At 50.8% G+C, this 16,221-nt stretch overlaps 1 protein-coding gene across 1 annotated transcript in view; it reads right to left on the bottom strand.

Moving 5' to 3' along the window:
- B3GLCT (beta 3-glucosyltransferase) overlaps positions 1 to 13,968 on the bottom strand; it is a 113,532-nt gene extending 99,564 nt beyond the window's left edge. The window contains exon 1 of the mRNA XM_043891758.1: positions 13,632 to 13,968. Within this exon, the coding sequence (XP_043747693.1) occupies positions 13,632 to 13,704 (73 nt within the window). The 5' untranslated portion in view covers positions 13,705 to 13,968. The remainder of the gene's footprint in view (positions 1 to 13,631) is intronic.
- Between the last annotated feature and the right edge of the window lie 2,253 nt (positions 13,969 to 16,221).

A 16,221-nucleotide genomic window follows, 5' to 3' on the forward strand; every position in this document is an offset into this window, starting at 1 on the left:
CACTTCCAGGATGACATTCAGAAGTCAGGTAAAATCCAGATGAACCTCTCTGTGGGTGCTGAATCCCAGGTAGCAGTGTATGAGGCTCCAGAGGGTACAGTGCGCCCCCCACCCCGACACCCCCTCCCCACCCTTCACTCTGCCCTATTCTTCTCCAGAGCACTTACCACCACTGACACAGTCTACAGCTATTTGTTTACTGCTTGTCTTCTATGTTAGTTTAATGTAAGCTTCATGAAGGCAGGAATGTGGTTTTATGTACTGTTTGCCCCCTTCAACACGGGCAGCACACAGAAGAAAATCAATAAGTATTTATCGAATGAGTGAACAAAGGAATGAAAGGCTTCCCGAGCCATCATTTAAGGGCTGTCTCCTTACAGTGACATCGCCAACCATGTAGAACAAAGGAGTTTAGTGCCCCTACTTAATTCATGGTCACTGAGATCGATGCCTAATTCACTTTTTACACACACACACACCCTCCAAGACAAACGCAAAGCCCAAATCATTCACAAAGTTCTAAGGAGGGAGAAGAGATTTAACATCAAACACCATTTACATTCTGCTTCTGGGTATTTAATATTTCGGTCTTGTTTTACTTATCTCTAAACTAGCAAACACATTTAAAACCCTTAAGAAGATCCCAAAAATGGGATTATTAATAAACATCTTAAGGGGAAGTTGCAACATATCAACAGGCCTCAGCATCACAGAATTCTAGAAAATGAAACAGTGTGTCAACCTATGAAACTGCTGTAGATCTAATACAGGACTCTTGAGTCTCACAAATCCATCTCCCCCAACCCTGTGCATGTCTGCTAAGTTGCTTCAGTCATGTCCAGCTGTAGCCCATCAGGCTCCTCTGTCCATGAGATTTACCAGGCAAGAATACTGGAGTGGGTTGACATGCCCTTCTCCATGGAATCTTCCGGAATCTCCTGTGGCTCCTGCTTTGCAGGGGCATTCCTGACCGTGGAGCCACCAAGGGAAGTCCTCCCCCAACCTCATTGATGCCTAATTCTGAGCATGGACAGTCAAAGCTCTCTGGATTAGACTTTCCTTTTACCAAGAAAAAATAACCTTCCCAATGTAACAAATTCAGTGACTCCTCAACTAATAAGCAGGGTTAGTCTTAACCTCATTTTTCTGCCAAGGCCAGGTGGCCATGTGAAAAAGAAGAGTGTGTCAACACAAAAGCCCTCGCCCTTCAGAACACAGACTGTACTGAAGAAAAAGTGTCTTTAGTATGTATTGGTCCTAAACACTACTAACACATCACCTTACATAAACAAGCAGCTAATGTTAGCTGACAGTGTTACTGTTTAAAGTAACAATTACCTTCAGGAAAGATGCTCCCCATAAATCAAGTGAATTCCACAAATCCTCCTTGTCTTTATGGAATAAAAACACCATACTTTTATCCAGACAAGGCTTAACTGAGCGAAGGGTAAACTAGATTTTAATTCTCTGCAAAAAATATACTGGCTTCCCAGGTGGCTTAGTGGTAAAGAATCCACCTGCCAATTCAGGAGACGTGGTTCAATCCCTGGGTTGTGAAGATCCCCTGGAGGGGGGCATGGCAACCCACTCCAGTATTCTTGCCTGGAGAATCTCAAGGACAGAGAAGCCTGGCGGGCTACAGTCTGTGGAGTCCCAAAGAATTGGAGATGACTTGGCCACTAAATGTCAACAAAAAGTTAAAATATCCTTTAAAAACAAGGAACAAACAAAACTTATTTCTCCCCATCACTCTGCTATGAAATTAAAAACTCCTTTTTCCCATGACAGAAATAAATTATATAATATTTAAAGCAATAACATAAGAAATGCAGTTACTTGCACACATAAGAGCAAATCAGAACATGGCAAGATAATCCCCATCAGATGAATATTAAGAAAAACACTAGTTGGTTTTATCTTTGCATTTCCATAATCTAAATAAAGCAAATCATCAAGGAACCAAATGCATTTTGAAGGCACAGGATATGCTATCTCATTAACAAATCCAAATATAAAATAATGAATCACTGACAGAATTCCTACCAACTTCCCTGTTGGCTCAGATGGTAAAGAATCCGCCTGCAATTCAGGAGACCTGGGTTCAATCCCTAGTCCGGGAAGATCCCCTGAGAAGGGAATGGCAACCCACTCCAGTATTCTTGCCTGGGAAATCCCATGGACACAGGAATCCACGGGTCACAAAGAGCCGGACACAACTCAGCGACTTACACCTTACCAACAAAATCCCAGCTTTTGCAGTTTGTGGAAATGAAGGAGAAATGGTGCTGACAGAGGAGGAAAGTGAGGAAAATTAGCGAGTGAAGTAAGAAATTATCTGTCCCCTTCAACAACCCTAACAGGAATACAGAGTGGGACTGTCCCACAGCAGGAGGGAGGCGGAGACCCCATCAAGGAGGGGTGGCTGCCAGGGGCTGTGTTTGCTGTTTGGCTCCATACTAATTTCCAGATTCAGTGGGGGGAAAGAAATATTCTTGAAAGCTTGGCCTTAATGCACACTTGGAGAAATATTCTAAAAGGTAAATCATGCTCTTCTATGCCAAGCAGCTGTTTAAAAAGTAATTTTCCCTTTTCTATCTTCAACATGCATTCCTGTAACTGCTACAGGGAACTATATTTAAAGTGCAAATCAGGGCAGGCAATAGAAATAAGACCTTTCTCATGATAACTTTAGATAATTCAAGCCAACGAATGTGTGTGAGCACACCTACCCCGAGAGATACATCAAATTTTACAGCAATCCCGGGCCTGAGATTTATAGGCTAGCCTCGGCCCTGGTGTATAAGAAACGGGAGAGGAATTAATTGCGATGCATTTAAGCAACACTAATCAACTGTCTTCCGGTCCATCCTCCCAGGGGAGGGAGGCAGCAGGACCAGCCCAGGCAAGAAAAGACCCCTGAGCCTCCCAAAGCAACTCTGCTTTGTTCTTGTGGCCAACTCACCCTCCCAAACTCTCCCTGTAACCTTTACCACAGAAACCAAATTAAGTACCAAACACGGAAAACAGTAAGATGCTAAGTGGCCCCCTCAGAGGAGAGCTGCCAGGATGCAGTGGGATGGGCAGAAAGGGTTTAGCGAAGGTTCAGAAGGACTAAAGGCTCAGGAGGTGTCTGTGGAGGAAATAAACGAGCACCATGGGGCCCGGGACCAGCCGTCTGGGACAGAGCAGACCCCTGGGAGCTTTGGCTGGCGCCCCCAGGCTCAGGGCTCCCCCTGGTCCGTTCTCTGCTGTGACCTACTTCACATAACAGGTTTCAGTGGCCAACCCCGCCCCAGGCAGCCCCGGCTCCCTAGGGCTTCCAGGTTTAATTCCAGCTCCTCCGAAGGGGCCTGGATGCAAGGCCTGCAGCCAATTTAACTGGTTCCACGACCTGCTTTGAAGATAATCCCTGGCAGCAGCAGGAACAGAAACAAAGGCGGCTGCCCAAGCACCTGCATTCCTCACGCTCCCCTGACAAAGCCGCCGTCTCCAGGGCTGTGGACGTGGGGGGAAGTGGGGGGTACTCCGCAGGGAGCACCCGTGCCTCTGCGGGGCTGAGGACAGAAGGGCAGAACCAAGGCAGCTGAAGAGCCCAGGGGTGAGCCCACGCAGCACACCACACGGGCTCAGAATGGGGCCTGCCTGGCACGTGCTGGGGGCTCTGGGTGTGAGCAGCCACTGTCAGTATCTTTATTAATGCATGCTTTCGCGTGTTCAACAGAAGATCAAAGAGGGGCTGCCCGAGTTAAGCACCACGCTTTATGCTAGGAGCCGGGTGAGGATGACGAAGCAGGTGACGGTCTGACCCCACGGACAAGTCCTGTGTCAACAGCCAAGGGCAGACGGGGGCCCTCTGACGCCACCGCTGCCCGGGGAGCCCCCGAGAAGGAGGGAGGGCAGAGACCAGCAGGGCAGCAAGTTCAACGCCAGGCCGCAGAGACGCCAAGCGCAAGAGGAGGAGGCCCGGAAACAGGCTTCTGCATACAAAGCACGTCCAATAGTGCAGCGAGCCCGGAGCACGGGCGCTGCGGGGAGCGGAGGGGGAGCGGAGGAGGACCGGGGCACGGACGCCTCGGCGGGGCAGAGTGGGGTGCTGTGTGGCTTGGGGCCGGGGTGCTGCTGGAATGGCTGGGCCATGTCCTGAAAGGGGTCGGTCCGGTTTTACTGAGTGCTACTGAAAGCTTTCTGAGGCTTTTAAGAAGGGGGATGCCGTGCTGAGATGTGTGCCTGAGACCAGTTTCCAGAGGCAGCATGTGGGGTGGGCTGTGAGGAGACCACACACACAGACACACCGGCCAGGGGGGTGACAGAGCCAGACCCCGAGAGCCAAGGGACCTAATGAAGGTGAGGTGACTCCTGGGCGCAGCAGGCGGGGAGCCAGAATGCAGCTGGGGTGTTAAAGCAGCCACATCTCCAGGTCTGGAGACGGACCCCACGAGCGGATGAGGGCAGGGAAGGGCCGACAGGAAGATGAGTGTGGGTGACTCTGGGTTTCGGATCCGAGCGACGGGGTAGCCTGGGGCGCCATTCAGATGCTACAGGATAAAGGACAGTGAGCAGACTGTGGGAGAACTCAACGTGGTTCCCAGCTTCCCGAGATGCTGCTGCAGGGGATTCAAGTGGCAACACCCCCCTCACGGCCTGGTCCCCAGCGCGGCTCAGCGCAGAGGCGCGAGAGGAATTTCCACACTCGGAGTCTCCGCGCGGCGTGGTGGAACCAGAGCCACACAGCTGGATGCTCAAGATGGGAGCAGGGGAACCCCAACATCTCAGGGACTCAACTGCCAAGGAGACAGAAAGGCGTGGCCAGGCAGAGAGAAGGCAAGCGTGTGAAGGGTTTTCTGAGCCCTCTCCTTAAGAGCCAGCGAGAAGGATGGACAGAAGAGCTAGAGACTTTTGCTCAGGGACCAAATGCAAACAGTAAACTCTCGGGAAAAGAGATCCCCTGCTTTGGGGACGACGCCAACGCCATTCCACCACCACAGCAGGTAGAGAACTGCATGGCATTCAGGGCCGGGAACCCCTTCGCTGTGTTCCATGGGATTCCCAACCTTTTCAAAGGATGCAGCCAGTTGGGAGAAGTCAGGAGAGGCAAGGCTCCCCCAAGGTAGAGAGCACACAGACCCTGCTTTCCTCCTGCCCGAGCCGCCGGCTGCTCACACTGGCTCTCACTCCATCTGAAGCACGTCCCCTGTTTCCTCACAGAAATCAGCGGGAAATGGAGTCTGGAACGCAGACTTTCCCTCACTCGGCAGCAACATTTGCCAGGACCAATATACTCCACGTGCCAGAGGGTTAGCATATGTACAGAGGGACAATAAACGGAGCGGGGAAAAGAGAAAAAGGAAAGAATTACATATTTTAGGAAGGAAAAGATCTTTTGCTTCTTTGATTCATATCTCATTTAAACAGATGATATGAAAACCCATATGCCACTCAGGATCTGAAAAGAAGCAAACTCCAACTCAAACAGAGTTTGGCCAGGAAGTCATAAGCAGGGTCCACAGGCAGAGTCGTGGGTGAGGGGAGAAGAACCCTGCGCACACCCCCCACCCCCCAGAACACCCGGAAGGGGTCTAGGCCAGCAAACATGCAAACACAAGAAGTCAGGGCTCCGTCCAACTCCTTTATGCTGCTGGAGAACATTCGGCAGTCAACCGTCGGGCTCGTTTTATGCCTGACTTTTAGTACCTTCGTTTTGAAATATAAAATGTGGGTCCCAGGGCTTCCTGGTGGCTCAGTGGTAAAGAATCCTCCGGCCAATGCAGGAGACACAGGTTCAATCCCTGATCTGGGAAGATCCCACAGGCCGCAGAGCAGCTAAGCCCAAGGGCCACAACTACTGAGCCTGTGCTCTGAAGCCGGGGAAGGGTCACAAGAGAAGCCACTGCAATAATGAGGAGCCCCCAACGAGAGAAAAGCCTGCACAGCCACACAAAAAAGTGGGTCCCCAAAAGCACACCGGTCAGTGCCACTGAATGCATGGTACCCACAGTCTGAGACGTTCCAGGAACTCATCTCGAGTCCAAAACCCTCTGCTCCAACAGCCCACTGCTCCAGGTTTTGGGACTCACACTCCAGGCGCTAGAGTCGTTCCAGTAGCATCTATAAATCTGCCAAACGATACTGGAACCAGAGGAAGCCTTCTGAGTTCCAATTCTGGGGTCTCTTAGTCCCTTCCCAAGAAGGCAGAGCCCCTGAATGCCGAGTATCAGGCCTCACCCCTACACTCTGCTTTCCCCATTAACAGCTCCTTACTTCACCTTAAGACAAAGCAACCAGCAACCACCTTTACATTCTACAGACGGGCACAGAAACCACCAGTGACCGTCCCAGTTCACACCTGGGCCAGGATGGTCCCAACAGGGCTCTGCAATGTGCCAGCAGGTGCCTTGTTAAAGACACAGATCCCTGGGGCCTTGTCTTGACTCTCCTGAATCAGAAAAAGCTGCAGCTGGAACCCAGAAATCTGCATTTTAACAAACAAGACTCTAAGACCCTGAAGTGTTCCCATTGTGCTAAAGTCTGACACCCACTCAAAGGAACAGAACACCTGTCTTTTTTTTTTTTTCCTCCCCCCCGCTGGCTTTGGCCATTTATCTTCCTTTGCTTCCTTCAACTCATAAATGACAAACAAGCTCCTGCCTATCCACCCTCGAGGATCTGGAGAAGATAAATTCAGTGTGATGTGTAAAGAGCCTTGAGCTTCTTATGGGAAGCAATGATGTAAACCAAAACATATCACCTTGTAAGATCATAAAATATTCCTTTAGGAGTGAAAGTAAGTCGTATCCCTAGGAGAGACTGGCACTGCTATAGTTGAGATGCATTCAAATCTTATTTGATGATAATTCAACTCATTTGTATTGGTTAAACCTGCTGCTCTACATCAGATCAGCTTTACAGATAAAGCCTGTTTGCTTCTCCAATTTCATTACACAGACATTTTTAGTATTAATAAATGTTTAAATAAGTTTATGTTGTCAATCAAGGCCCTATTCTTTAAAAAAAGAAATGAACTCAAATTTCCCCTTAAATCTCTCTCATGCGGACCTCTCCCCTGAGGTCCAGACCATCAGTGGATCTCACTGCTACTGGACATGGTACCCAAGCATCTCACAGGCACCCCAAACTCAACCTGTCCAAACAGAACTCATCTTCGCCTCCCCCTAAAATTAAAAGCAAACTTTAGAAAACCGTCTGGGTAACTTCATGCCACAGAACTACACACTTAAAAATGGTTCAAATGATTCATTTTATGCTATATATATATTTAACTACAATAAACCAATTTTTTCCTTTGACCACATCTGGTCCTTCTCCATCAGTGCCTGTATCAGTAAACAGCTCTGCTCTCCACCTACACTCAGAGCGGGAGCCTGTGACTCATCCTTGGCCCTCCTCTCGGCCCACTGGACCAGTCAACCACAGCACCTCTGACTCGTAATCAGCTCTCGCCAGGTTGACTCTGGCAGCCTCCTCAGTCATCCCTCCCCTAGGTCCACACCAGCCCCCGTCCATCCCTGTTCTACAGAACCAGCAGCTTGAGCTTCTTAACATGTTAAGTCAAATCACATCACTGCCTATGACAGTGCTGCAGCAGCTCCCCACCGCTCTAACGGCCAAGTCCAAAATCCCCACGCTGGTCTGCGAGGCCCCCATGGAACTTTCAGCCCCCTCCCCTGTCCAGTCCCGTCCTTTCTCCACCAGCTTCCTCCAGCCAGAGCCTTGTCCTGGCCCCTCCTTCCTCCCCATGGTAGCTAAGCTCTGCTTCCCCTTCAGGTCTGAGCTCCAAGGCCCTGCCTTGAGAAACTTCAGGGCTTCTCAGCCTGGCGTTATTGCTGGTTTGGACCGGAAAACTGATTCTTTGAGGGGGGAAGGGGATGCCCCATGCACTGTGGGTTGCTCAGCAGCGCCCCTGCCAAACCAACCCCTGTGACAGTCCTGAAATCTCTCCGTATCGACAAGGATTCCCTGGGGGGCAAGGTGACCACCCCCACCCCCCATTGAGAACCTCAGCTCCAGACTTCCAGTAAAGCCTCATCAGTTCCTGGTGGCCCAGAGATAAAGAATCCGCCGGCAATGCAGGAGACACAAGAGATGTGGGTTTGATCCCTGGGTGGGGAAGATCCCCTGGAGGAGGGCACAGCAACCCACTCCAGTATTCTTGCCTGGAGAATCCCATGGACAGAGGAGCCTGGCGGGCTACAGTCTGCTTCCACAGTCCATGGGGTCACAAAGAGTCAGACACGACTGAGCGACAGAACAATGACCCTGAAACATTTGTCACAGCGCCCTAACAACACCACAGCACTGGGCAGACTGGTGCTCCTGTTCAATGTCACCTTCCCTTCCAAGACTGCGAGCTCCATGAGAGCAGAAGCGGGCTAGATCAGGTTCTTCCTGCAACAACCCCAGTGTCTGGCGCATACTAGATGCTCAACACCTTCTGAACAGGTGAAGAAACTCTGAGTACAGTTTTTCCTTTTAAGACTATGTAAAACTTATTAACATGTTCTGGTAGTTCAAATCAGCACTTATCTGGTTTCTTTGCAAGCAGCTTAGTGATCAGACCTCTGAGACGTGGCCTTAAGGGAGACTCTCAATCAATAAGAGGTCTAACGAATCCCTGACGCCTACTGTGACTTCTCCTTTATATTGGGAAAGGTGTGTGTGTGTGCTCAGCCCTTCAGTCGTGTCCAACTCTGTGCAACCCTATGGACTGTGGTCCCCCACCAGGCTCCTCTGTCCATGGGATTCTCCAGGCAAGAATACTGGAGTGGGTTGCCATTTCCTTCTCCAGGGGCTCTTCCCAACCCAGGGATCAAACCCAGGTCTCCTGCATTGGCAGGTGGGTTCTTTACCATCTGGGCCACAAGGGAAGCCCTTGGTACTGCTCCAAGGAGCCAAAAATCTGTAACATCTGTAAACTGTTATAAATAATGTTTCTCATGAAAAGCAAAAAAAGAGCTGGCCCTTAATGGTCCAAATGAGGTCAGTAATTACGACTTAAGTACCGGGCCCACAGTGTTTCCCTCAGAAGAACTGAACACAAGGGTCAGGACATCTCCTTCCCTCCTCCACCCCCATTTGAAATAGCTGCTCTTCCTCTCTCTGCTTCCACCCCCTCATCCCAAGAGCCTGACTACTGGCTACAGGCAAACTCCTGGGTCAAGCTGGTGACCAAGGGGGCCACACCAGCTTGGCGTCCAAGAACAAAGAATCCACCCAGACGGTTAAAATCTATGCCAGTAATATCTGAGTACTGCTGAAGAAATAAAGAGGAGGGCTTAAAAATCCAAAACAGAAGAGTACAAAGCAACCTGGAGCCAGGAGTGACTCTTGGGGTCCTAAAGTGTCTGATTCGTTGCCTGAAAAGAATCCAAGCAATACCTGGCTCAGACTGGAAAATCACCCCTAATTTTGGCAGGTGCTAAGAAATATAATCCTGACTCAGGAGAAACAGGGATAAGGAAGATAAATGTTACTATCTATTATCATTGGTTCAAATAAGCTTCTTCACAGATGTAACAATGAGAATTAGGTTTGGCTGCATGTAGTAAAAAAAAACAAAAACCAACAATTGAGGCTTAAACAAGACAGATTTGTTATCTCACGCAATACATGAGTGGAAATAGGCAATGGTGGGCTGGCACAGTGCTCCACATCTACCTGGTAACCAAGTGGTACCGTCCTTTCTGCTCCACCATTGTAACTACTGGCTTCTGTTTTCAAGGTCACCTCATGGTCACAAGATGGCCACCGTAGCTCCAGCCATCAGAGTCACGTAACAGGCAACGAGGAGGAGGAAACAATGGCAGAAGGCCTGCACCGCAGCTGGGTCAGTCAGTTTTAATACACTTTACCAAGAGACGCACTCAGAACTCCCTGCAGACAGCTCACTGGCTACCCCTGTTTGAAGGGCTGCTGAAAATGTTTTTCCGCTGGACACGCTGCCCCTGCCGCCACTCCTCCACCCTTCCCCTCATCCCCTGTATTACCAGTCTGCTCAGTTCAGTGGCTCCGTCGTGTCTGACTCTCTGCCACCCCACAGACTGCAGCACACCAGGCTTCCCTGTCCATCACCAACTCCTGGAGCTTGCTCAAACTCATGTCCATTGAGTCGGTGATGCCATCCAACCATCTCATCCTCTGTCAGCCCCTTCTGCACCCACGTTCAATCTTTCCCAGCATCAGGGTCTTTTCCAATGAGTCAGTTCTTCTCATCAAGTGGCCAAAGTACTGGAGTTTCAGCTTCAGCATCAGTCCTTCCAATGAATATTCAGGATCGATTTCCTTTAGAATTGACTGGTTTGATCTCCTAGGAGTCTAAGGGACTCTCAAGGGTCTTCTCCAACATCACAGTTCAAAGGCATCAATTCTTTGGCACTCAGCTTTCTCTATGGTCCAACTCTCACATCCATACATGACTACTAGTCAAACCATAGCTTTGACTAGACGGACCTTTGTCGGCAAGGGCTACCATAATAGAAACTATGGGGTGTGGGGTAGGCAGGGGGCTTAAACAACAGAAACTGATTTCTCACACTTCTGATGGCTGGAAGTCCCAAGACCATGGAGCCAGCAGGGTTGGTTTCTGCTGAGACCTCTGTCCTTGGCTTGAAGATGGATGATTTCTCCTCGTGTCCTCACACAGCCTTTTCTCTGTTAGCATTTCTGGGGTCTCTACCTCTTACAAAGAGTTCTACTAGATTAGCCCTGCCCGTATGACCTCTTTTAACCTTGTTGTGCCGTGGTTTAGTCACTAAGTCCTGTCCCACTTTTTTGTGAACCCACAGACTGTAGCACACGAGGCTCCTCTGTCCATGGGATTCTCCAGGGAAAAATACTGGAGTGGGTTGCCATTCCCTTCTCCAGGGGAATCTTCCCAACCCAGGAAGAAACCCAGATCTCCTGCCTAGGAAGGGGGATTCTTTACAACAGAGCCATTTTGATTACCTCCTTAAAGGCACATCTCCAAATACAGTCGTATTGAGGATCAGTGCTTCAATATATGTATTTGAAGGACAAAACTCCATTCATAACACTGCTGATTATCTAAGACAGTGGTCACCAACCTGTTTGGCACCAGGGACCGGTTTTGTAGAAGACAATTTTTCCCTGGCGGGGGTGTGGGAGGGAGGGTTTTAGGTTCACCAGGTATTTATCTCCTGCTGTGCAGCCTAGTACCAGTGGCCTGGGGACTGGGGACCCCTAAGAGGTTTAGCCAGGAAAAATCTAAGGGTTTGGGGGATAGCGGATAGACTCTGCCACAAGAAAACCAGTTGACACTGTAAGAGATGGCAAAGTTCTAGTATTTTATCGAGTCTATGCCTCCCGTTTTATAGGAAAAAACTGAGATTCAAAGCAACAAGAAGCCACATAGCGGCTGACCCAGAGGCATGAATACATCTTCTGAGTCTAGTCTTGGCTCTGGACTTTAGGACTGAAGTTGCAGTGACTTTTGTCTGTAGAACAGAAATAAAATGTCTGGGTTTAAAATAAATGTTCTTGTTGACTTCTCTGAAAGCTTAAATGAATACACTACGCTTGTGGGAGAACTAAAGTATACAGCCAGGTCCCCTAATCAGGGAATATTTAAGGTATTTTTACGCTGTCTGAATTGTTCACATGCCTTGGAACTCCTATCATGTTCTCTATTTCAACAAGAGGCCAAGGATCCTGATTTTAAGACATATGAAGGCTGGGTAACACACCTTTCTACTTCTCCGTGTCCCTCCACAACATCAAAGCAGAGCACAGTAAAAGGAACTCATGATTTGCTTCAGATTTGGAAGAACACAGCTTCCTGTCTGTACCAACCCATGAAATCCCCTTCACAAAACCAAATGTCTCACAGGGACCTTTTAATAGGTTTTACGTCTTATTTATTGTGCTTATCTGACAACTTCACAAGGCTAAAACACATCTCTTAAGAATGTGTGGACATTTTAGTTCATTCTGAATGTCTGGTAATATATTGTCACGTGCAGACATTCCCTTTCCTGCCGTGAAAAACAGACCCACAGAGCAACCCACGTGTGCACTTCAGCCCCTCTAGTGAATGTATTACACACAAATATTACATTCCCAGTAAAGCAGTTACAAAGTGCAGAGCTATAAATAGAACGCCAATTTCAGCTCCCACCCACCCCATTTGGTGAGGTGCAAAACGTCCAGGCAGCAGGCCAATTGATGCAGCCGGGAATCTCATAGTCCCTCCAACCTCCCCTCCTTCCCCGGCGCCCCCCACCCCAGCAGTGCACTCTTCTGCTAAAGCAGATCCCCGCCAAGTTCAGTAGCGCCCCCCACCGTCAATTACAGCCTTCGCTGCCCAAGGTGCCCAAACATTTTTAATTACATTGTTACTTAATCACGCGTGTGAACAATTACCAATTAATTTCACTGGCTTTTCCCACACTTACTGAACTGCTATAGACAGGCCAGGGGTCCACAGTCAAGGTCCTTATTCCGAGAGTTTTAAGTCCAAATAGAAACGGCTGCCAAGGTTCCGGTGGGCTACCGAAACAGCAGTGCACAATGACGCTACGTCTTTCCCGAAATTGCACCATTCTGCCATTTCTAAAAATCTGAAATCACTGCCTCTTAACAGGCTGGAAACAAAAAGTCTGAGATGACAACAACCCCGAGAACGCTAATAGGAATATTTTTCCTCCAAGGTTTCAAACTTGAACACACCTCAACCATGAAAGTCAATTGCAATGATTTTTTTTTTTTAACTTTTATCACATTATTTTTTTGGGGGGGGGGCATGCTCTTGCGAGGAGCACGGAAGAAAAAAAGGGAAGGGGCATTACAGCAGCAGCAGACAAGCACTGTTTGCAGAGTTCTCTAATTCTTCCCCAGAAGATGCGGGGTTCGGAAGACTCCCTACGGCCTCCCCCGTGCCCCGACCGACACCCAAGGCCCAGCCGGGCACCCGGTCCTCCGTTCCTGGTCAAGGATCCAGTAGAAGGGGCTGGTGCCCGGTGAACACCCCAGCCTAGGGGGCCGGGGCAGGTCCCCGAGACCCCCACAGGGAGCCCCGGGCGAGGCTGGGGGTGCAGCGCTGGTCGCCCCGCGGGCCGGCCGGGCGGTGCGGGCCAGAGCGCGCGGGAGCCCGGGCCGCGGAGCCCGCCCGCCCGCCTCCAGCCTCCGGAGCCAGCGCGGAGCGCGGAGGGCCGGCGGGACGCGGGCGGAAGGCAGGGGGGCGGGCCCGCGGCCGCCGCTTCCCTCGCTCCAAAGTTTCTCGCAGTTGCACATTCACTCCGCGCTTCCTGTGGGGGTGGGCGCCGCGCCCTCGCGGCCCGGCCGGCCGCCTGCTCCCGGCGGAAGGAAGCGCGGAGACGCGAGTCGAACCGGAGCGGCGGCGGGACCCCAGCGAGCCGAAAGGGGCCGGCCAGGCGCACCCCGGGGTCCCGGGGTCCCGGGGAGCCAGGGCCGGCCGGGGCGCCGGGAGAGGGCGCTGCCGCCGCGGGCGCGGCGGGGACGGGACGGCGAGGCGCGGGCGCCGCGGGGCAGGGCAGGGCTGGGCCGCCTGGCGTCTCCCCCGGCGCGGACGCGGGGCGCGGGCGGCTGCGCCCGGGGAACCCACGCCTCTCCGGTGCGCGCCCGGGCCGCCCGCTACTTACCCAGGGAGCAGGTGAGCAGCGAGAGCAGTGCCGGCAGCGCCAGGCGGCGGCCGCGGCGGGCGGGCGGCCGCATCCCGGCGGCGGGGCTGCGCGCCCTATCCGGGCGCGGGGACAGGAGACGCGCGCGGAGCGGAGCTGCACCGCTGCCGCCGCCGCCGCCCCTGCCGCCGCGGCTGACCCGTCTCCGCGGCTCCCCTCCTCCCTTCCCCGGCCCCGCGCCGGCTCCGGACGCGCCCTCTGGCGGCCGGTAGCGGGAGCGCCCTCGTGCGCGCTTCCCGCGCCTGCCCGGCTCGTGGCTGTGGCCTGGAGGTCCCTCGGGGCTGGGCTGCCGGGAGAGGTGTCCGCCCCTCCGCGGGGACAGCGGCCTCCTTCAGGCGTCTGACCTCTGCTCCCTACGGTCTGCACTTCTCCTTTTCCTTCCTCGCGTTTAACCTGGGCCCCATCCTCTGCCTTCGTCGCCCCTGCCTTGCTCCATCACCTCCCTTTCCTCGATTGCCAGCAATAGGTCAGTGTCCCTTCTTGTCCCCAAAGTGAAGCTGAAAGGGGGATGGGCGGCAGAGGAACGAAGGACAGGAAGGAGAATCGTTTTTCTTCCCTGCTAATGTACCATCTGTTATTTTTAAAAAAATCAATAATTCAACTCTTAATATTGTTGGCACCAACAGTTCTACTTTGATGAAGGTGTTTTTAATCAGCTCAACTAATTTACTTCATATTCTCTTTTGAAAGGGAATGCTGCCAATAGCTTAGGCCTGGAATTTGACTTTTAATAGAAGTTTGTGTAAATGTAATTTTAAGTGTTCGCCGTAATGGAAGAGGAAGGGTGTAATTTTATCCAAAAGTCTGATTAAAAAAATAAATTACATTGGAATGCAGAAAAGTGAAGGGACCATGGAAACTTCCTTAGGAAAGTCCCTCTTGTCCCCAGCTGAGTGGCCCTCCCCGGCAGGGAAGATGGTGGCGGAAAAGGAAGCAATTACAGAGGAAATGCAGCCCCTTCTGAGGGTCCTGCACCACACCACACCACACATCCCCCCACCCCCACACACACCTGCCTCTCCGGCCCCAACTTCAACCCACTGCTGCCTCCTAGGAAGGAGGCTGGACCAAGAGCTCCTGCTCACGGACGGAGGCCTCCTGATGGTCACGTCCGTGTTTACATTCCTATTTCCTCATATTTTTTGGATGCACACACTATGCCTCTCACTGCACCAAGCACCCTCTGAACAGCATATCTTCCACGTGGACATGCAGCGTCCACCCACTTGCTAAACATCAAATGAAGACCAGTGCCAGGCCCTAGGGATGCCAGTAAGATGTGGGTGAGACAGAGAAGCAGGTGCTGAGTGTTGGCTGTCTTTAGACCAATAAAGGTGACTGTTCTCTGGGAGGTTTGACCTTGAGCGCCTGGGACCAGTATGGTCATCTGCCCTTACAGCAGCTGCTACAATTGTTTTTAAAAGATGTCTGGTGGCAATGGTTTTTTTTCTCTCTCTCTCTTCGTTTTACATTGAAGTCTTAAAACTGGGGATTGAATATTTCGTGTGAATGCAAATAGTGCCATTTGGTTCCATTCAGCCAAGGTTTGTGGCCCCATGTCAACACCATTTTTCTGGGAGGGAAAAGAAATGTAAGACTCCTTCCTTCCATTTTTTAGTGAAGCTTTGCAAATTTATGACTGACTGCATCGATCCCTTCTATCCTTCTTTAAAATCCACCTGCCTGGTTTAAAGTTCTAGAAGTTTTCCAATTTCCAAAGCTGTTCAGCTTTCTTCCAAGAAAACCTTTCTCGCATATATTAGATATTAAATATTAAAACAAGAGACTTCCCTGGTAGTCCAGTGGCTAAGACTCTGTCTGCACTCCCAATGCTTGAGTTCAGTCCCTGCTCAGAGAACTAGATCCCACATTCTGCAACTAAGAGTTCACCACAACTAAAGATCCCACCCGATGCAACTAAGATCCAGCACAACCAAGTACATAAATGAAAATCCACTCAGACCGAAACAAACAAAACATTAGAGTGTTTAAACAGACACAGAAACCTAGAAATTAAGCAGCTGACTTACTATGTGTTCACATATCTACTCCATGTTTGACAACAAGTAACTCTAGGTGCTTAATATTTTCATCCATGTGTAGTAAAGGTGTGGGAAACAGCCCTAAATACAGCCAAGAGCACCAGGTCATAAACTTGCCCTGGCGTGCTTCCTTCCCACAGCAGACACAAATAAATGGCTCATCACAGAGCTCCATAACTCACGTTTTAAAAAGGATTACTCTTCACGTACTCTAGTCACATGATCAATGGATTTGCTCGGCGTGCTCCCTCCCCATCCGATCACAGATTGAGTTGCCTAGAACAAGATGTGCCCGTGGGGACACCAGTGTTCACAGTGTCGCACCATCTGCCTCCGGGCCTCTTTTGCCACCTGAACCACCAACCATTAAGGGGAGACCTTTCAACAGGAAAAAAATTCATCTCATTCACTGTAAGACCATGAAAATGAGCAGGTCACAACTCTCTTCCTGGGATTCACTCACCTGAACTCCAGGTGCCATCTCCACACGCACCCCTGAAAGTATGCCC

Source organism: Cervus elaphus, chromosome 30 (genome assembly GCF_910594005.1).
Source record: "Cervus elaphus chromosome 30, mCerEla1.1, whole genome shotgun sequence".
NCBI classification, from domain to species: domain Eukaryota; kingdom Metazoa; phylum Chordata; class Mammalia; order Artiodactyla; family Cervidae; genus Cervus; species Cervus elaphus.